The following is a 21,481-nucleotide window of genomic DNA, read 5'->3' as shown; positions in this document are numbered from 1 at the left end:
GGCAAAAATATATTTATGATTATACCTAGTATAGGTCAGGAGATGGTAGAACACCCTCCCACACTGCTGTTAGGAATGTGAATACATAACCTTAAAGTTTTTATTATTATTTATTTTTTTGACTGCTGGATCTTCATTGCTGCACAGGCTTTCCTCTTGTTGCGGCAAGCAGGGCTACTCTCTAGTTGCGGTGCATGGGCTTCTCCTTGTGGGGTTTCTCTTGTTTTGGAGTGTGGGCTCTAGGCCATGAGGGCTCACGTAGTTGTGGCGCACAGGCTTGCTTGTTCTGCAGCGTGTGGGGTCTTCCCAGATCAGGGATGGAAGCTGTCTCCTGCATTGCCAGGCAGATCCTTTACCACTGAGCCACCAGAGAAGCCCCTAGATGGACTATTTTAGGATGGCAGTTTGGCAGTAGGAGGGAAATGTGACAGTTCTTAACCTTTGATGTAGCAGTTCCATTTTCATGTTCAAATATGTATCTTACATTTTTGCTCATCCTGCTGCTTGGAAGGCTCTTCCATTCTGTCCCAGAGCTCCTGGCAGGCAAAGATTGAGTGAAGAAGACTGTCAGGGTAGGGTGGCTCAGGAGCCAGCAACCCTCCACCTTCCGTTTCCTCCTGTCCCATTTTCTGATGCTTGAAATAACATTAATAAGAAACAGTTGCCTGTCTTCATATAGTAAAAACAAAAACCATAAAATGCAAAGTAAGCTACAGAAGTAACACAACAATGCAAATGAATTTTAGAGTATAATTGGTAACCTGACACCTACCCACCCCCACCCCCGTTTGGGTCACTGGGATGAGGAAGATATTTTCCTTTATCTTTGTAGCAAGGCATTTATTGTGTTGTTTTTTAAACCAGAAAAGTACAAAGGAAGTAAAAAAGGAATGAGTTACAATATACTTGTTTCAAAAAGGGAAAAAGAAGGGAAGAAAGGAAAGAGAAGGGAAGGAGGGGGGAAAGAGAGAGAAAGAAAGAAAATATAAGGTTAGAAAATTCAAATGGTAGAAAAAACACAAAAGGAAGTGAAGAGCTCTCCCAGCCCCAGCCTTAATATAGCCACTACTGTAATCATTTTTTTCAGGAAAAAAATTATACCCTCAAGTATCTATATATTTTTTCTTTTTGATTGCTCATAGAGGATCCTCTACACAAACTTTACTTTGGCTTTTTTTTGTTTAATAATAGACGCTTTTCCTATGAGCACAAAAAATATCTACCTCATTCTTTTTAAGAGCACGTACCTATTAATTAATACCTATGAATGAGTTTTCCATCTCGTTAATATGTCATAGTTATTTTAACTTCCCTTTTGATGGATGCTTTGATTGCACATTTTTACTATTTGAGCATTATTGCAGGGAGCATCTCTACATATGTATGCTGATAAGCTTTTGTAAGAAAGTCTCTAAGGTAATTCCTAGCAGTGGGATTGCTGAATCAAGGGTAAGTGTTTTAAGCCTTACTGGACACTGCCAAATTTGCTTTCCAGAAAGATTCCACCAAATTTGCCTTTTTCTCCTCAGGTTCTGAGGATAGTTGTTTACTTACACCCTTGTCAGGGTGAGTGTAAAACAGGTAAATGTTTTTCCTCTGTATTAGCTAAAAAATTGATGTCTTCGTGTCATTTTGACTTACATTGCTTTGAGTGAGATTGAGTAGCTTTACCATCTTTTCAAATGTTTCCCCCCACTGCCACCATTAAACAGTGGGGGAAATGTTTAGACATCGAAATGCAGGGACCCAAAGGTGGGGGGATGGAAAGGGATAGGGGAGAAAGGAAGAGGAAAGAAAGATCCACAGGACAAACCAGGCCTCTTCTGTCCTCTTTCTAGGGCCTACCTGTCTACCTTCCACTGTGTGCAGACAGATAGGAGCTGTGAGCAGAGGTACTGCACGTCCTTCCAGACCAGAAAATGCAAACTCCTTTTCGGGAATGTGTCTTCTCCCTGCTCTCCCCACCAGAGCTGGGGGTTAGCACCCCTGGAGCCTTTCCTTCCCCTTCCCTTTCTCTTCTTTCTTTCTCCCATTTCCTTCTCCTGCCGTTTCTCCTTGAAAACTTCCTTCTCCTCCTTTTTTTCCTCTTCGTTTCCTAAGAGCTCGTCTCTCTCCTGCCTCTACTCTTTCCAGCCTGTTTTGTAAATCTCTCTCAGTCCTTTGAATGGTTATAGCAAGAACTTGCCTAGAAAATCCCATCGATGGAGGAGCCTGGTAGGCTGCAGTCCATGGGGTCGCGAAGAGTCGGACACGACTGAGCAACTTCACTTTCACTTTTCACTTTCACACATTGGAGAAGGAAATGGCAACCCACTCCAGTGTTCTTGCCTGGAGAATCCCAGGGACGGGGAAGCCTGGTGGGCTTCCTTCTATGGGGTCACACAGAGTCGGACACGACTGAAGTGACTTAGCAGCAGCAGCAAGAATTTGAAATTTAATTTGTAGATTGCTACATTGTAGATAATAAAGTTTTATGTCCTTTTTTTCTAAAATGCTGGTGGTCAAATTGAAAGTTGTTGTGTTGTTTTTTTTTTGCCTCTCTCTAGACAAAAATAACATACATTAAGTAACTTTTATTTGTCACCCACTGTTGAAATGTCTTCAACCCATTAACTTTGATTTAAAAAACAAAAGTTTCTTCTGACTTAACTCTAAAACTTTACATGTAAGTACTTTAGAGCAGAATTTTAGCTTAAGTGTTAATAAGTGTTAGTCGCTCAGTTGTGCCCTACTCTTTGGGGCCCCGTGGACTGCAGCCCACCAGGCTCCTCTGTCCATGAGATTTTCCAGGCAAGGATACTGGAGTGGGTTGCCATTTCCTCCTCCAGGGGATCTTCCCAACCCAGGGATCAAACCCGGGTCTCCTGCACTGCAGGCAGATTCTTTACCGACTGAGCTACGAGGGAATTTTAGCTTAACGTTTCATAATTTTGATGTTGTCAGCCTGGACTAAATCTCTCTGAAGGAGAAAGATGTCATAGGATTGCACATCTGTGATAATACGTTAATACAATGCTTAAAATCCCTTAATTGTTACAGTTGAGCAGTAAAGTTCCTCAAAAGGAAAAGGAAACTGCTCATTCTTTACCTTTCCCTTTGGCAGATTCTCTTATGCTGAGTTCACCGTTTGTTAAGAGCAGACAGCTTCTTTATGATGACATTGGCGAAGTAAACCCACGTCTTAGAGAACCCCGAGATCTCTTTGCTTTTTTCTCTGGCAGCGCGCTGCTACAGGCTCCAAGATGGCCAATAGAATGTGAGGTCATCAAGGAGAGCATTCATCACATCGGTAACGTTACTTATGCATCATGGCCTTGCTGTTCGGATAGTCCATATGATAGTTTTAAGTTCTGTGCATACTAAAGTACAAGGCAGGACAGATTCACTATCTGTTAGCTCACTCGAAAATGTTTAAGCTCTGAGAAACTGATACACACTCCCCAAAGTCACAAGTTACACTAATGTTTAAATTTATTCATAGGTATTTTACTCTCTTTGATGCAGGTGTAAATGAGAATGTTGTCTTAATTTTTCTTTCATTATTCGTGTATAGAAATGTAACAGAATTTTGTATATTGATTTTGTATTTTGCAAAATACAAAATTTGTAATTAGTTCTAACAAGTTTTCTGAATTTGTTCTAACAGTTTTCTGATAGAGTCTTTAGGGTTTTCTATATATAATATATGTCAGTGGTAGTTTTACCTCTTCCTTTGTGATTTAAAGAGCTTTTCTCTCTTTTTCTTGCCTGATTGCTCTGGCTCAGATCTCCAGTACTGGCTGAATAAAGTGGTCGGAGTAGGTATACTTGTTGTGCTCCTGATCTTAAAGGAAAAGCTTTCAGCTTCTCACTGTTGAGTGTGATGTTAGCTGCGGGCTTGACGTTCATGGCTTTTGTTCTTCTGAGGTGGCCCGTCTCTACCCCTTTGCTGAGCATTTCTGTCATAGAGGAGCTTGGGCGTTGCTCAGATGCTGCTTCTCCGCGTGTGGAAGCAGTCTTGCAGTTTTCACCCTTCATTTTCGTACTGTGATGCATCACGTTGGCTGACTCGTGAACGTTGAACCACCCTTGCGACCCCGGAATAAAGCCCACTTGATCATGGTGTATGATTCTTTTATGTATTGTTGAATTCAAGTTGTGTCTTTAGATGCCCTTGGCTTTCATCAGTGGCTCCTGTACTTAAAATGGTAGGAAGTTGCCCAAGTCCCATATGAGAAATCTTTCAGAACTGAATGTTAATGAAAAAGCCTTGTTTCCTCTGAAGAAATTGCTGTACTTGTTCCTTTATAGTAATAAGAGAAATGTAGCTGATCGTATTGTCCTGACTTTCTGGCTTATTTTTAAGTGTTATACTTCTGCTGTATATGCTTTTTGTTAAAAATTTCTCCATAGTCTTTATAGAAAGAAGCAAGATATAGTTAATTTACAAACACACTGGAAACTTAGGATTGAAATTTGATTTGATTCAACCAGACTAGCCATTTGAATAAACATTATTATTATTTTATATCAGTTCTAATAAAGTACCTTTTATGTTCTTATTTTGTACTTTTTCAATGTCTTCTTTCAGAGTGGGTTCCACCTCAACCAGAGTATTTCTATCAACCTACAGGAAATGAAAAGATACCAGAAATTGTAGGAGAAGAAAAAGGCACAGTTGTCTATCAGTTAGATTCAGGTATTGATATCACACCAAACAGTGAGTAATTAATCATGACCAAACTACAATAAACATATTTTCTATAATAAAAATGATTTTCAAAAATCCATAGTTTAGCGGTAAACTGAGTGGTAGCCCTGAAATTCGTAACTGATCAGTTTTAAATATTTAGTCTCCTTTTTAAAGCGATAGTACCTTTTCTGAGTCCCCTTCGTATCTTCCCGCTTGTTGTTCTTCTTCCTGAAACTCAGACGTTGGGTCTCTGGGGAACTGCGCGTCTTCTCCACCTCCTGTGCTGCAGTGAGCACTCTCATTTATGCTGTACTTTCCTGCATTAATTTGCAGGATCCTATTGGTATAATTCATGTCTTTTATAAAAATGTGCTGGACTCTGTACCCAAGAACAAAATACATACTCTTTTCAAGGGTACATGGTAAACTCCCCAGGATATACCATGTATAAGGTTAGAAAGCAAGTCGTAATATGTTGAAAAGGATTGAAGTCATACAAAATATATTCTCAGACCACAGCAAAATTAAATTAGAAATCAACAGCAAAATGAAATCTGGGAAATCTACAAATATTTGCAAATTGAATAACACATTTCTCTTAAGTAACCCACAGGCTAAAGAAAACATAAGCATTCAAAATATTTTGAACTGATTGAAAATAAAACCACGTATCAAAATTTATGAGATGTAGCTAAAGCACTGCAAGATCAGTTTATGACTTTAAGTGCCTGTATTTAAAAGGAAGAAAGATTTCAAATCAATTACCTAAGCCTCCACCATAATAAATTAGAAAAATAAGAGCAAACTACGTCCAAAGTGAGCAAAAGGGTACTTCCCTGGTGATCCAGTGGTTAAGAGTCTGCCTCCCAATGCAGGGGGCATGGGTTTGACGGTCCAGGAAGATCCCACATGCCACAGAATAACTAAGCCTGTGAGCTGGAACTGCTGAGCCTGTGGTCTAGAGCCCAGGCACTGCAACAGGAGCAGCCAGTGCAGTGAGAAGCACGCACCACAGTGAAGAGCAGCCGCTGATGACCGCACCTGGAGAAGGCCTGTGTGTAGCAACAAAGGTCCGGCAGAGCCATAAGTAAATAAATACTTTTTTTAAAGCGGGCAAAAGGAAGGAAATATTAAAGAGAAAAATGGAAGTCGGTGAAATAGAAAAGTAATACAGGAAACCAAACCAAGGGTTGGTTCTTTGGAAACATCAACAAAACTGACAAAACTTTAGCCAAACCAACCAAGGAAAAAGGAGAGGAGAACACAAATGATCAAAATTAGGAGTGAAAGGGGACACAGCCATCAACTCTACAGAAATCAAAACAATTACAAGGCAGTGCTGTTAACAACTTTATGCTAGCAAATTAAGCAACACAGACAAACAGGAAAAGTTGCTGGATAAAACATGTATTATCAAAACTGACTCAGGAAGAAATAAAAAGTCTAAATAGATTATAACAAATTGAATGAGTAATTCAAAATCTTCCTGGGAAGAAATCCCTGGCACAGATGGCTTAACAGGATTTATTTGAATGGTACCGAACATCTAAAGATGAAATAGCCCTAATTCTCCAAAAACTTTGGAAACAGAAGAAGAGGAAGCATTTCCTACCTCTTCTTAATGAAGCCAGTATTCAAAGCCAGACAAAGGCATCACAAGAAGACTATAGATGAGTATTCCTCATGAATATAAACGCAAAGATCCTCAACCAAATACCAGCACACCAGCTTCAGCAGCGTACTGGAAGGATTGTACACCGTGACCAGGGGAGGCTTGTTATAGGAAGCCAAGCGTGGCTCAGCATGCAACTGGTGTGACAGGCCACATTAACAGCAAAGAGGCGAGCACTCAGCATGCAACTGGTGTGACAGGCCACATTAACAGAGCAAAGAGGCAAGCACTCAGCATGCAACTGGTGTGACAGGCCACATTAACAGCAAAGAGGCGAGCACTCGCAGTCGTCTCAGTCCCCGCAGCGAAAGCGCGTGACAGTCCAGCCGCTCCTGATAGCATCCCGAAAACTGGAGACGGAGAACTTCCTCTGTTCAATATCCTTTATTGATGTTGGGTATTTATTGATAAAAGCGTATTTATGGAAAGGATGAATCGACTTCAAACTCACTAAAACAGCCGTAACAACAGCAACAAGTAACAGAGACAGGAACAGGTGCTGGGAGGACGCGGAGCCGATGGCAATAGTAACCTTGAAGGCAGAACGGAGACGTCACGTTAGAGAGCTGTGACTCAGTAGAAACGGTCAGAAGAGAAGTCAGTTTTATTAGAGGAGGAATATGTACCAAGTGTAATTAGTAGAAATGGAATGTAAGTTAATAAAATCATGCGGGAAGGTTAAGAAACAGCACGAGATAGGAAAGAGGAAGCTGCAATGGGTTTACATTCCTACCACGAGAAAAATGAGCGGATTTTAGCAGAGAGGGGCCACCTGAGATGTGGTTATACACGCTCTACTCCCAGTTGCCTTGATTTTGGACTCTCATCTCACTGTTTTGGCATAACTTACTATATTCAGTGAGGTAGAAAAGATGAAGCAACTACCTAGCTCCACCTTATGGAACGTCTGAGGAGGAGTTTGGGAGACTTATAAAATCTAAGATCAGGGGACTTCCCAGGCAGTGCAGGGTTGAGAGTTTCCTTCCAACATAGGGCATGCAGGTTCAATCTGTGGTTGGGGAGCTAAGCTGTCACATGCTTCATAGCCAAAACACCAAAACAGAAAAAAATACTGTAACAAATTCAATAAGGACTTTAAAAATGGTCCATGTAAAAAAAAATTTTTTTTAATAAAATCTGAGATTGTAAGTCAGTTGACTTGAGTTATAAGTAATAGGGGATGTATCACTCCTAGGACCTCAAGAAATTCTTGGTATCATAAGCCTGTTTTACCTGTCAGTGACCCTGAAGTCATTTTCAGTAAACCAGATGACCATGAATCCCCACTGCCTCATCAGTTCTATCCAGATGTATTTCTCCAGAGGGAGAAACCCTGAGGCCGAGAGCTCATTCTCCTTATACGACAGCTTTTGTGAATTGTCCTATTAATACACATTTGTGGCAGCTGTCTTGATCTTGCCTTTGGATTCATCAAGTGGAGTTAAGCCTGCCCTCCTGGAGGAATGAAGAAAATGAAAACTGAGAAGATGGGGCTCCAGGGAGAATCTGGGATTTAGTTAAGTTAGGAGTCCTAGCGCAACCGCATGCTGTAGGAATGTTGAGGGTTAAGTAAGAAGGAGGTTTTGTTTTTGAGATATGTTTCTGTGGGCTATGAATTGGATCATTTTTAATGTTACCTAAGCTGATCGCCCGGAGAAGGCAATGGCAAGCCACTCTAGTACTCTTGCCTAGAAAATCCCATGGATGGAGGAGCCTGGTAGGCTGCAGTCCGTGGGGTCACTAAGGGTCGGACACGACTGAGCGACTTCACTTTCACTTTTCACTTTCACACCTTGGAGAAGGAAATGGCAACCCACTCCAGTGTTCTTTTGCCTGGAGAATCCCAGGGACGGGGGAGCCTGGTGGGCTTCCGTCTGTGGGGTCACACAGAGTCAGACACGACTGAAGTGACTTGGCAGCAGCAGTAGCAAGCTGATCGCCGAAGAATTGATGCTTTTGAACTGTGGTGTTGGAGAAGACTCTTGAGAGTCCCTTGGACTGCAAGGAGATCCAACCAGTCCATTCTAGAGGTGATCAATCCTGGGTGTTTATTGGAAGGACTTATGCTAAAGCTGAAACTGCAATACTTTGGCCACCTCATGCGATGAGTTGACTCACTGGAAAAGACTCTGATGCTGGGAGCGATTGGGGGTAGGAGGAGGCGGGGACGACAGAGAATGAGGTGGCTGGATGGCATCACCGATTCAGTGGACATGAGTTTGAGTGAACTCTGGGAATTGGTGATGGACAGGGAGGCCTGGCGTGCTGTGGTTCATGGGGTTGCTAGGAGTCGGACACGACTGAGCGACTGAACTGAACTGAACTGAAGCTTCCATGGTGGCTCAGAGGTTAAAGTGTATGCCTCCAATGCGGGAGACCTGGGTTTGATCCCTGGGTCGGGAAGATCCCCTGGAGAAGGAAATGGTAACCCACTCCAGATTCTTGCCTGGAGAATCCCTTGGACAAAGAAGCCTGGTAGGCTACAGTCCACGGGGTCACAAAGAGTCGGACACGACTGAGCCACTTCACTTCACTTCACTTCACTTCACTTCAAGAGACTCAAGAAAATGTTGAAATTCCTATATTAATGACATCTGGTTGCTGGTCTGTACATTGATTATGGTTCCTTGAAAAGATTGAACAACATGGGCCTCCAGCTCTTAAATGGGTTATACGTACTCTTGCTGCTCTCTCTGCTTTTACTTCCTCCGTGCTTTTACTCCCATTTTATACAAATTACTTCCTCTCTAAGTCTCCACAGTGACAAGGTTACATATAGAAGCAAAAGTCATAATGTGAGTCTATCTACTAACGAAGTACCTACTTATAGAAGCAGGCCCTGTGCATGTTTCTGTTTGTTTAACGCATGTGTCTATCCTGCCCCATGGTCAGGGTCTTTGTTGATGTCAGGCATTTGTTGATTGATAGATAATCCTAACGTCTAACAACATAATGCAAGTATAGTAAAAAATAATTACAAAGTGAAATTATCCATATAAGTGGTGCAAGATTGTATGAAGTTGATGAATGTTAATAATTACTCGCTTCACTTGCAAAGCCACTGACTACTGAGAATATAGAAATTTCTTATGTAAATACCCCTTGTTGTTAAGCTAGAATAGTGCTGAACACAGAGAGGCTTAATAAACGTGTACTGGATGAATGGGTTCTGAGTGGGACTTGGACTAAATATATCTATCTCATCCACAGTGCCCACCGAAGATTCCTGTTTTACCAGTTCCAGAGTGGGAGGCAAACGGGGACTTATCAAGGAACTTTCTGTCTCCTTACAAGGACCAGAAGATAACACTCTGCTGTTTGAATCAAGGTTCGAGAGTGGAAACCTGCAGAAAGCTGTCAGAGTGTGAGTAACAGGGGTTTCCCAAAGGGACGATGAGTGAGATGACCGAGAAGTGTCTTCAGGAATCGTGTTAAGGGGTCAGGAGTGTTTATGTAAAAGAGAAAAGTGACGGGAGATGATTGTGAGGACAGTGAAGAAGAATGAAATAACTGTGACTCATATTTTCCTCCAGAAAACAAAATTATCCAGACTGTTTTTTCTTCTTCTAAAAGAGGGCTTCCGTGGTGGCTCAGAGGTTAAAGTGTCTGCCTGCAATGCTGGAGACCCGGGTTCAATCCCTGGGTTGGGAAGATCCCCTGGAGAAGGAAATGGCAACCCACTCCAGTACTCTTGCCTGGAGAATTCCATGGAGGGAGGAGCCTGGTAGGCTACAGTCCATGGGGTCACAAAGAGTCGGACACGACTGAGCGACTTCACTTCACTTCTAAAAGAAATTAGTGCACATATGAAATTTGCTTTATGGACCTGAAATAGACTGTTAGATATTTCTCCAGCAAACATGCCCTTATTCAAGATTGACAGAGAATTGCAGTTCAGGGTCTGCAGCCACAGGGAGCCACGAAAGCCCTGTAATGCAAGGGAGGGAGAACACTTTAACTGGAAGGAGAAGAAAGTTGAGAGGCTTTAGTAAAAGGTTCATAGCTTTTCATTGGCTGCGTCCTTACCAGGAAGGAAAGATTTCTTCCCGTTGGGCTCCACTATCATTGCAGGGCTTGAGAGCTCCCTCTTCTGGTCTCCCAATTCTATTTAATTAGGGTTTCTGTTCATTAACTTTTTACAATTCGGTTTAGTTCAGTCGCTCAGTCGTGTCCGACTCTCTGCGACCCCATGAATCACAGCACGCCAGGCCTCCCTGTCCATCACCAACTCCCGGAGTTCACTCAAACTCATGTCCACAGAGTCGGTGATGCCATCCAGCCATCTCATTCTTGGTCATCCCCTTCTCCTCCCGCTCCCAACCTTTCCCATCATCAGAGTCTTTTCCAGTGAGTCAACTCGTCGCATGAGGTGGCCAAAGTATTGCAGTTTCAGCTTTAGCATAAGTCCTTCCAATAAACACCCAGGACTGATCACCTCTAGAATGGACTGGTTGGATCTCCTTGCAGTCCAAGGGACTCTCAAGAGTCTTCTCCAACACCACAGTTCAAAAGCATCGATTCTTCGGCGATCAGCTTTCTTCACAGTCCAACTCTCACATCCATACATGACCACAGGAGAAACCATAGCCTTGACTAGATGGACCTTTGTTGGCAAAGTAATGTCTCTGCTTTTTAACATACTATCAAGGTTGGTCATAACTTTCCTTCCAAGGAGTAAGCGTCTTTTAATTTCATGGCTGCAATCAGCATCTGCAGTGATTTTTGAGCCCCCAAAAATAAAGTCTGACACTGTTTCCACTGTTTTTCCATCTATTTCCCATGAAGTGATGGGACCAGATGCCATGATCTTTGTTTTCTGAATGTTGAGCTTCAAGCCAACCTTTTCACTCTCCTCTTTCACTTTCATCAAGAGGCTTTTGAGTTCCTCTTCACTTTCTGCCATAAGGGTGGTGTCATCTGCATATCTGAGGTTATTGATATTTCTCCCAGCAATCTTGATTCCAGCTTGTGCTTCTTCCAGCCCAGCGTTCCTCATGATGTACTCTGCATATAAGTTAAATAAGCAAAGGTGACAATATACAACTTTTTACAATCTTAATAAAAATGTTGTTGTTTAGTTGCTAACCCGCCAGGCTCCTCTGTCCATGGGATTCTCCAGGCAAGAAGGCTGAAGTGGGTTGCCATTTCCTTCTTCAGGGATGTTCCCAACCCAGGGATCAAACCCACCTCTCTCATGTTAGTAGGTAGATTCTTTACCGCTGAACCACGAAGGAAGCTCCTTAATAAATACCTAACATAAAAAGTTGAAGTCCTATAATCACACCTCCCAGATGCAGCAACTGTTTATATGTATTAATTTTTGTGTATGTGCATTAACTTTTTTCTCTCTGGATAGATGTAATATATACAGATTACATGTTTTAAAAAATAGTAACACATACTGTTTTTTTTTAAATATGTACTGTTTTGCATGTTGCTCTTTTCCACTTAATGAATTTTAGATGTTTTTATGGCCTTACCACAGGTGCATCTCCTTATTTTTAATAGCTCGTGTTGTCCTATCATATGGATGCTCTGTATCTTATTCACCTTTTCCCCAACTGATGGGAAATGAAGATGTTTACAATATTTGGCTTAATGAATTAATACCCCTTTGCATTCGTATTTTTAAGTATTGGTGGTGTCATGAGACAAATTCTAGATGTAAAATTGGTAGGTCAGGGTTTGGTCACTTCAGTAATGCTAGTTTCTGTCCAGTTTTCCTCCCAACATGATTTCAGTCCCCACCAGCAGTGTGTGAGAGTGCTTGTTTCCCAGCTCTGGAATGCCACTGAGATGGAGGCGGAAGGGACATCCCGTTTTAGTCCATACTTCACGAGTTATGCTTGTGGACGAGTATCTTTCCATGATCTCTGGCGTTTGTATTTTGTCTTCTGCAAGTTCAACAAGGTGAACGCTTTCCAGAAACGTCCCCTCGTCTTCGAGTAAGTGAGGATCAGACCTAAAGATAGCGCAAAGGGCTCACAGGCCTCTCTGCAGAGAGGGTGTCCAGAGCGTCACTCACGTCAGCACTGGCTCTGGCTTCACTGCTGCTTAGTGTGTCTCAGGGAGAGGTGCTGAGGTAGTTAGAGGCTGCTGTTGGGTACTCTTGGAAGATACCGAGGAGCTCACGATGCTCCCCACCATGCTGCACGGCAGTGGCAGTTTTGAGGTTCTTCCTGTCCTGCTCTGCATAAGTTTTCTTTCTCCAAGTTCCTGCTAACCTGATACATGAATTGGAAAACTGGGGAAAATAGAAAATAAATGTTTGACATAGCAGGCTTTTCTGTTGTAGTAAGATCTGTTTTTATCAGAAGAAAACAGTATTTGTTTTTTGAGGGGCGGGTAGAGCTACAGAGATATGCTTCTGTGTTCTCTATTACAGAAACACCTTTGAGTATGAACTCACCTTGCGAACTGACCTCTACACAAATAAGCACACTCAGTGGTTTTATTTTCGAGTTCAGAACACCAGAAAAGATGTTACCTATCGCTTCACCATCGTCAACTTGCTAAAACCCAAGAGCCTCTATACTGTAGGGATGAAGCCGCTCATGTACTCCCAGTTGGATGCCAGCACCCACAGCATTGGCTGGCGGAGAGAAGGAGATGAAATCAAGTACTTCAGGAACAACACGGATGACGGACAGCAGCCCTTTTACTGTCTCACGTGGACCATTCAGTTTCCACACGACCAGGACACTTGCTTCTTTGCACACTTCTACCCATACACGTACACTGACTTGCAGCGCTTCCTCCTGTCGGTGGCAAACAGCCCCGTCAAATCTCAGTTCTGCAAACTCCGCACTTTATGTAGGAGCCTAGCAGGAAACACCGTCTACCTGCTCACCATCACCAACCCGGCCCGGACCCCTCAAGAGGCAGCTGCGAAGAGGGCTGTGGTCTTGACTGCCCGCGTGCACCCCGGAGAAAGCAATGGCTCCTGGATCATGAAAGGCTTTTTGGACTTCATCCTAAGCAACTCCCCAGATGCTCAGCTCCTCAGAGATATCTTTATCTTCAAAGTGGTCCCCATGTTAAATCCAGACGGAGTGATCGTGGGGAATTATCGGTGTTCGCTGGCTGGAAGGGACTTGAACCGGCATTATAAAACCATTCTGAAGGAATCCTTCCCCTGCATCTGGCACACCAGGAATATGATCAAGAGGTGAGGCTTCCAGCCATTGGTCTTACCCTGTCCGCTCTATCTGATGTGTGACATCTTTCCCAATGGCATAGGAGTCAGGAATGGTTTGGGGGACATCTGTAATGTTCTCTTTGCAGCCATGTGGCTTTGTTAGTTTTCACAGTTTTAAATCATGTCTTATCTCTGGATTGAAACTAAACGTGCAGTACTTCACTAGAGGTGCTTTACTTATAAGTGAAATGATTGAATGTAAAAGGTCAAAAGTCAGGGGGTTCATAGGTCTTCGTGATGAGACTTGTGTACAACAGGCAATATTCTCAGTGCTTCCCACATGCCCCATGGAATCTCACATTCGCTCTGGGAGGCGGGCACAGTCGATGTCCCCGTTTTATATAGGATGAGGAAATTAAGGCCCAGAAAAGTTAAAAGACTTGCCCAAGGTTGTACCGCTAGTTCTCTGGTTGCAGAGTCTGAATTCCTTGTTATTCTTTTATAAAAGAAAGAATAATAAATCAACTTGCATTAAATGGCAACCCCTCCTGTACTCTTTACTGGAGAATCCCATGGACGGAGGAGCCTGGTGCGTGGGGTCGACAAAGAGTCGGACTCACTGAGCGATTTCACTTTTCAAGCCAACGTAAAAGTAGCTAAATGCTGATGATGTAACAGCAGCCTCCTTAAAGGAGCCTCCGTTTCGCTGGACCTGAAGTTGCAGCACATGAGATACGTGGACTCCCGCACCTTCTCACCGCGTCTGTGTGAACGGCTGAGCGTAGCTTTGGGTTGATAGGCAGAACGGCTCAGAGTGTATAGTGGAGGTGGGCAGGCCTGGGTCTGAGACCTGGCTTTACTACTGACTGCGTCTGTGACCACAGAAGCCTCAGTTTTCTTATCTGTAGAGTGGGGATAATAATACCTGCCTTGGGTGGTTACTGTGAGGCTTAAATGAGATAATCCATGTTATCTACTTAGCACAGTCCCCTGCATGGTGTAAAGGTGTGGCGTTGTTACCATCATCACAGAAACGGTGACTGTTTGGAAGACTGAATAGGTGTCCTGGTCATCCAGAGACAAGAGCTGAGTCTTAGAGGAACTAACGCTGGAATGTCAGAAACCAGGGCTGTCTTTGGTTCTTTCCCCCTCTGCCTGTCTCCCTCTTTCCACAGGGCTGCACCAGGGTGGGCTTTCTTTCAGTGGTTTTTCTCCTCTCCTTCCACAAGGCCTACCCATATCTGCTTTCCGTGGCTGGCAGGGCAAAGAGTGCTGCAGACACGTTTCCATCAGGGATGAGGTTAGGGGTCCTTTGAAGGTCATTAGGGGCTGAAATTTTCTTAGGAGGGAAAGTATCAACAGACATGCTTAAGGAAGAGACTCCAAGGGATCGTTGACTATTCTCATGCCTTTGTGTACCCACTGAGTCCTGTGTTTGTACCCCCCCCATAGACTTCTTGAAGAAAGGGAGGTTCTCTTGTATTGTGATTTCCATGGCCACAGCCGGAAGAATAACATCTTCCTGTATGGTTGCAGTAACACCAATCGCCAGTTCTGGCTTCATGAACGAGTCTTTCCTTTAATGTTAAGCAAAAATGCACCAGATAAGGTAAGCATGAAAGGTAACTTCCTGTCCACTGACTAGGGGAGAAGGATAACTCATCCATTCCTAAATGCAGTGTCTGATTTGCCACTTTGTTGCTCTTCATTATCTTGGGTAAATCCCAGAAAGCTGGACTTCAAGACTTTAGAAAAGTGTGGGTTTAAGAATAACACTGTGTTCATCAACCAGTGAAAAGATAAATAAAACTGTACTGTATCCACACAATGGAATGTTATCTGGCATTAAAAAGAACTGAGCCGTTATACACTCGGACTGAGATAAACCTTGAACACGTTACACTAAATGAAAGAAGCCAGACACAAAAGGCCACATGTTATATGATTCTGTCCTAAGAAACATTCAGAAAAGGCAAATCTGTAGAGACGGAAGGTGGTTGAGTGATTGCTGAGGGTGGCATGGGGCGTGACAGCTAATGATGCGTTCCGGGTTTGTTTTTGGAATAATGAAAATATTCTGTACTTAGGTTGTGGTAATGGTTACACAACTCTGTGAATATATTTAATCCACTGAATCGTGTACTTCAAATGTGTGAATTGCATGGTATGTGAATAATATCTCCATAAAGATGATTTTTTTTAATTGCTATTGGCTGCTTTGCCCTGGGTGTCAGTTCAAACTCTCAGTAGGTAGAATTCTCTACCATCTTCCATCCTGTGGCTGGCAATGGAAGAAGGGACTGAAAGACAAACAAAATGCTCATGTTGTATGAGCCTCTACAGAAACATTTGTGTAATACAAGATCACAAATAACTGTAAGACAGTAGAGAACTAATAAAAACAACTTAAAAATCTTTAGTTGGTTGAGTAAGAGCTCTGTGACGTTGTATCTGCCCTGATTTAAAAGTTGGTTTTCAGCATCATAAATAGACTCATGAAGTGTAACTGGCATTGGAAAGAAGAAGTTAGATTGGGTTTAGAAAAGTATTTAAATGATAGTGTAGATTTTTCTCACGTAAAGATTTAAGACAGGGACTTTCCCTGGTGGTCCTCTGGTTCAAAGTCCACACTTCCACTGCAGGGGGCGAGGGTTTGATCCCTGATCAAGGAACTAGGATCCTGTATGCTTCTGGTGCAGTCAAAATAAATAGAATAGGAATAAAAATGGCCCTTGAAAAATAATTAGTCCTGAAAAAAATCAAAGATATAGGACAAAGGAATCCCCTGGGGGTCCAGTGGTTAGGACCTGGCTCTTTCACTGCTGTAGCCTGGGTTCGGTCCCTGGTCAGGGAACTAAGATCCCACAAGCTGTGCAGTGTGGCTGGAAAAAGTACAAATAGGACAAATTTTTTATATCTGTGACTTATTTGTGAGAAAAAGGAAAAGCTTTTCTTCCTTCTGCCCTATTTCCCTCCCTGCCTCCGTTCTTTCTTTTCTTTTTTTAACCTTCCTATTTTTTCCAGGAATCTCCTTCTTTCTTCAAATTAAATTGCATCCAGAACCCAGCATCTAAAACTTGAACACTCTTTGGCCAACCCAATATATGTTTACAAATTCCAAATGAGGGAAGAGTTGGGGGTGATCATGAAATACGATGGAGGCTATTGAACTCCAAGCCAGGACCACATTAGTGTTAGGAGGTGGGAGAGTCTGGGCAGAGGTTATGGGGTGAGGGATACACAAATCACAGACAGAGGATAAGGGTTCTAGATCCAAGGTGGGGAGGGGTAGAAAGTAAATCTCAGGCTAGCTGGTACCTTGAATACTAAAGTAAGCCAGCATTCCCACACAGGTGTTGAAGGAACCCTAGTCCTACAGAATGTCCCTGGGGAAGGTGGGAAAGGAAAGGAAGAGTTCACAGGCGATGAAAATCAGAATCTGCTTCTCCCCTAGTGAGAGCCACAGTCCACGATAACACATTCAATGAGAGGTCCTGCAGAGAAGGCCTGTGTAATTGGGTTAAACCTTCGTCTCCCCGAGCAACATGACTGCAGGACTCATTGTTCCTTCTGTAATATCTCTGAAACCCCTTGGTATTTTATGGAGCATATGTTAGAAACTAATAGAGACTTCCATTTTTGTTTTAACCATATTAGTGAATTTTAGACATATTTGCCAGTTCATGATTAACAGAGGGTTTGGATTTCTCTTTAGTTCTCTTTTCACAGTTGTAACTTTAAAGTCCAAAAGTGCAAAGAAGGAACAGGACGAGTTGTGATGTGGCGGATGGGAATCCTAAACAGCTACACCATGGAGTCTACGTTTGGCGGGTCCACCCTGGGTAAGCTGTCTTTCGTAGATCACGGGCCACTATGGCAAGAGGAAGCCAAGCACTGACAAGGTGAAATCCCTTTGAATGCTGGGGAGATAATTGACCTAGAAGATTTTGTTGTCTGTGCTTTAATGCTAAATTTGAGAACCCAAAATACGAGTGTGAAATATCATACTGATGGGGCAGTACAGCACAGTGGGTGCTCAGGGCCTGGAAATGCAGCAGGTCTGAGTTTGGGTTTCCTTTGCGTGCGTGCTCACTCACTCAAGTCGTGCCTGACTCTTTGCGACTGCATGGTCTGTAGCCCGCCAGGCTCCTCTGTCCGTGGGATTCTCCAGACAAGAATACTAGAGTGGGTTGCCATTTCCTCCTCCAGGGGATCGCCCCGACGCGGGGATCAAGGCCACGTCTCCTGTGACCCCTGCACTGGCAGGCAGGTTCTTTACCACTGAGCCGCCTGGGAAGCCCTGTGCATTTCCTTTAACTGGCAATAATAATAGTACTTGTATTACAGGTACCACCTAATGAGATAGTATATCTTTGGCCTAGCGTTTATCACAAAGCAAAAACTCAGTAATTTAGGCATCATAATTGTAAACTTGACCATTGTCAAAGATTCTCCTGAAATGGACTAAGAGAGAGACCCTGACCAGAAGCATAATATTCTAGAATCAGAGGTGGTGTTTTCAATGAGATATTATTCATAAATTAGATTTGCATTTGCTCATGAAGACTTAGTGAGAAGTCCTATGGATTTTTTTTTGTCCCCAGGCGATAAAAGAGACACTCACTTTACCACTGAGGATCTGAAGTCCCTGGGTTATCATGTCTGTGACACCCTTCTGGATTTCTGTGATCCTGACCGAAGCAAGGTAAAGATGGGCTTTCAAGACGTGCAGTGATGTCACCGTGATCATTGTCACACCGGTCCAAAGTCAGCCCAGTGGGGTGACAGGTGATCTTTATTTTCCTTCTCATATTTTTCTGAAGTTTTTATAATCAAAGAAAGTAAGAAAACCTCAGTCTGCACACTCCCAGCCGACGGTAAGACCTCGTACTTCCTCGGGAGTGGGGGCCCCGGCACCCCTTCTGTGCAGCCACCTCTCCCTCACTTCTGGCCTTCCCTGTGGCAGCACCAATGCTTGCTTCCCTCCCTCCTGTTTCAGAAAATCAGGTGTCCTTTCTCTTCTCCAAACCTGTTTCTGCCCTTGGTGCACTTGCCAGCCTCCCCTGTGGTCTCCCTGAGGTCTTGCCTTATTAATTACCTCTTTTCTTTTCTGGGCCTGTTTTTTTTTCCTTCTTCCTCTCAACTGCAGATGTTCTCAAGCTGCCCCCATCCTAAATCGCAGAGGCTTCCTTTGGCCTTGTTTTTCCAGGAGCTTATTTCTATTTCCCTTTATTGTTCACCTTCTTAAAAGGGAGCCTGGACTCATGGTCTCTAACTCATCTCTCATGCCTCCTCTTAAATGTCCACCCTGGGAACACGTGATGTACACCACTCTGGATGCAACTGTACAATAAGAAAAAAAAATACTTAAAGGAGAATTTGACCTCAGCATAGGGCCTTTTAAATCAGATTTGCCAGAGGCCAAAATCTGAACAACCCCATTCTAACTTTCCTTCTTTGCTACTCAAAAAAATGAAGCAAATCCGACCTTTGCATTGTTCAAGTTTATTATTAGCTCTGGCCACGGGAATGGCTAAAGCAGTATTCATTGACATTCTTCCCTAAAAATGCGTTTGCCTGTTCCCACAGCTCATGTAACTTATTGTTAACATGCCTTTAGTAGCAGAGGCTACAGTTTACTCATCCTTATGTTCCCAGCAATAAACAAAGTGCCTTTCAGCATAGTTAGTATGTGAATAAATAAATGAATAATCAAGAATAGCTTTTGTTTTTTTCAATTCCATAGTTCATGCAGTGTCTGGCAGAGCTTAAAGAGCTCTTACAACAGGAAATCCATAAGAAATTCAAGGAACTTGGACAAGACACAGATTTAGAAAGAAGCTGGAGTGACATCTCTTTGTCTGATGTTGAATCCAGGTAACAAACTTCATTTCAAAGTAAACCCAGAGAGGGTCTGTTTTTTAAAATCATTGTCTTGCTTGCTCTGTTGTGTTGGTTTTGAACCTCGGATGCAAAGTATTGAATAAAATCATGGCACACTTAGATACACGTCGTTCTTTGAACAGCTAGGTATTAAGTGCCTGGTCCTCGTTAGCCTCTCCTCTAGGCTCTGGAAAGGGTTATAGAGCCCTGATTTGTGGCCCCAAAGTAGTTCTGTCGACTCAGTCTCCTAAAAGTCTCTTTAGGAACCTTGAAAAGCAGACCATCAGGCCGGGGGGCGTCCCATTCGCCATGTCGCCTCTTCCACTCTCCCAGAGGCCTCTGCCTAACCCACAAGGACCACTGCACCAAGGCCCCTTCACTTGCAGTCTCAGCAACAAAGCACCTCCTGCATATCAACTCCTACACATCCGGCCCAGTGGGGACTGAGTCAAAAGCATCCTGACTGCATCCCGACAGGCTCAGCAGGGATACCCTGATGGATTTAGTGAAGGATTACTGAATCCAGTCTGTCAGCCTCGGCACCAGCCTCCATGGGGCTCTGTCCATTCCCGGCATCACACTGAACAGCGGGCTGCGTGTGCAGGCCCGGTGCGACCTGTGTCTCAGTGTGCACGGACATGGTTTTAGGCATCTTCTGGGGAGAACCACATCTAACGCTTCTACTCCCTTTGTTAATGTTTTGTGTTATCTCCAAAAGGGACTTCAGAGGCTATTATCTAGCGGCCTCAAAGGCTGCTGCTCAGACTGGAAAAGCCCGGTGAGAACAGGGAGCTGGGAATTAACGAGAGAAGCGAGAGCTTTCTCCCCGCTGCTTCACTGCAGGGCTCGTCTTTGTGCACTGACGGGAGGGAGGGGAGCACAAACCGGATGAAAGGGCTGGAAGGGAGCACAGCGGCTGGAGATGCCGTCCTGTCCCAGGAGAGCTGAGCTCTGTGCGCGAGACGTTTTTCATACACGCAGGACGTGTCACAGGGCGCAGCTTTCAGTTCTCGCCAACCACACCCCTGGAAAGGGGAAAATATAACGCGGCACAGAAACCAATGAAAGGAGAAAGGATGGGTTATCTGAGTCCTCACTCATCCTTGCCTGTGAAGAAAGGGGGAGAGGACGGTTTGCGGGGGGAGGGGGAGTTCAGATCAGTCTAGACATTCATCCGGAACTTTCGAAGGGGGATTTGGGGTGTTTAATGCTCCTAATCTGTGACCTACAGATCTTTTGTTATTAAATGTGTCTATTTGTATTTTCAACGCATTCTGAAAGAGTAACTAGTCACTTCCTTGCTCTCTGAGCTGGTACTGACTAGGCAGGCATGGCACACTGGAGAAAGCCCCTGTCTTCAGACAAACCACAGCCCCCTGCTGTTCTCTCGGGCTGCTCCTTAAGAATCCCACAGCCTCTCACAGTCACTGCCAAGGGCAGCTTTGTCCATCTGGCCAGCATTTGTCTTGCCACACGGGTCATCTCTGTTTCCTGTGCCTGAGGCACTGCCTGGCATGCTGGAGGTATTCGCAGTGAATGAATGGATGTGCTTGTCTTGATTTCTTAGTAATTGAAATACACATTGCGGGCAAATAGCAGACCAGGTGTCCTCACCCCATGCCACTATTCTGGTTGGTGTTATACATGCTGGAAATTAATGACAGGTCTTTCCGTTTTCCTTTCCTTCTGGAAACAGCACCAGCGGTTCTGACAGCTCCCTCTCAGATGGCCTCCCTGTTCACCTACTGAACATAGCAGATGAGGTGAGATTGTAGAGGCTCTGACACCCGGGAAGCAGCAGCCTAAACAAAAGCCTGACACTGCTGAATAGTTTGGAGGAGTTTGCAACTGTCCTAATATCTGCAGAAAATATAGTAATAGCATCCTAACTGGTTACCCTGCCCTGGAGTCTTTCTCTTTGTCCTTTGTAACTTTCTTCTTTAAAACCTAGAGAGGAAAAATGTGAGGACTCCACATATATTCCAAATTTAACAAACAGTGAGGGGGAAATGTTTAACTTAAAGTGAAAACCATGTTCAGAGATAGAGGTTGTTAAAAACGACCCACACATTTTAAAAAGTGTTGAAAAGTGTTTTTGTTTACATGGTCTTAGGTA

The 21,481-nt window shown here is 43.6% G+C and overlaps 1 protein-coding gene across 4 annotated transcripts in view; it reads left to right on the top strand.

Moving 5' to 3' along the window:
* The window catches only part of LOC129554835 (mitochondrial carrier homolog 2), a 72,868-nt gene that overhangs the window by 4,109 nt on the left and 47,278 nt on the right, over positions 1-21,481 (top strand). For 3 of the 4 annotated variants that reach the window (XM_088843334.1, XM_055424115.2, XM_055424114.2), the window contains exons 5-14: positions 1,839-1,892; positions 3,104-3,289; positions 4,571-4,678; positions 9,555-9,708; positions 12,730-13,512; positions 14,935-15,091; positions 17,198-17,324; positions 18,087-18,187; positions 19,229-19,359; positions 21,062-21,128. In XM_088843334.1, coding sequence (XP_088699460.1) covers positions 1,839-1,892; positions 3,104-3,289; positions 4,571-4,678; positions 9,555-9,708; positions 12,730-13,512; positions 14,935-15,091; positions 17,198-17,324; positions 18,087-18,187; positions 19,229-19,359; positions 21,062-21,128 — 1,868 coding nt within the window. The remainder of the gene's footprint in view (positions 1-1,838; positions 1,893-3,103; positions 3,290-4,570; positions 4,679-9,554; positions 9,709-12,729; positions 13,513-14,934; positions 15,092-17,197; positions 17,325-18,086; positions 18,188-19,228; positions 19,360-21,061; positions 21,129-21,481) is intronic. The other variant, XM_055424117.2, reaches the window with a different exon arrangement.

Source organism: Moschus berezovskii, chromosome 14 (genome assembly GCF_049115385.1).
Source record: "Moschus berezovskii isolate FMDL1 chromosome 14, NW_MosBer_1.0, whole genome shotgun sequence".
NCBI classification, from domain to species: domain Eukaryota; kingdom Metazoa; phylum Chordata; class Mammalia; order Artiodactyla; family Moschidae; genus Moschus; species Moschus berezovskii.
Note: the sequence above shows the minus strand (reverse complement) of the source record. Positions and strands in the feature narration are given on the sequence as shown.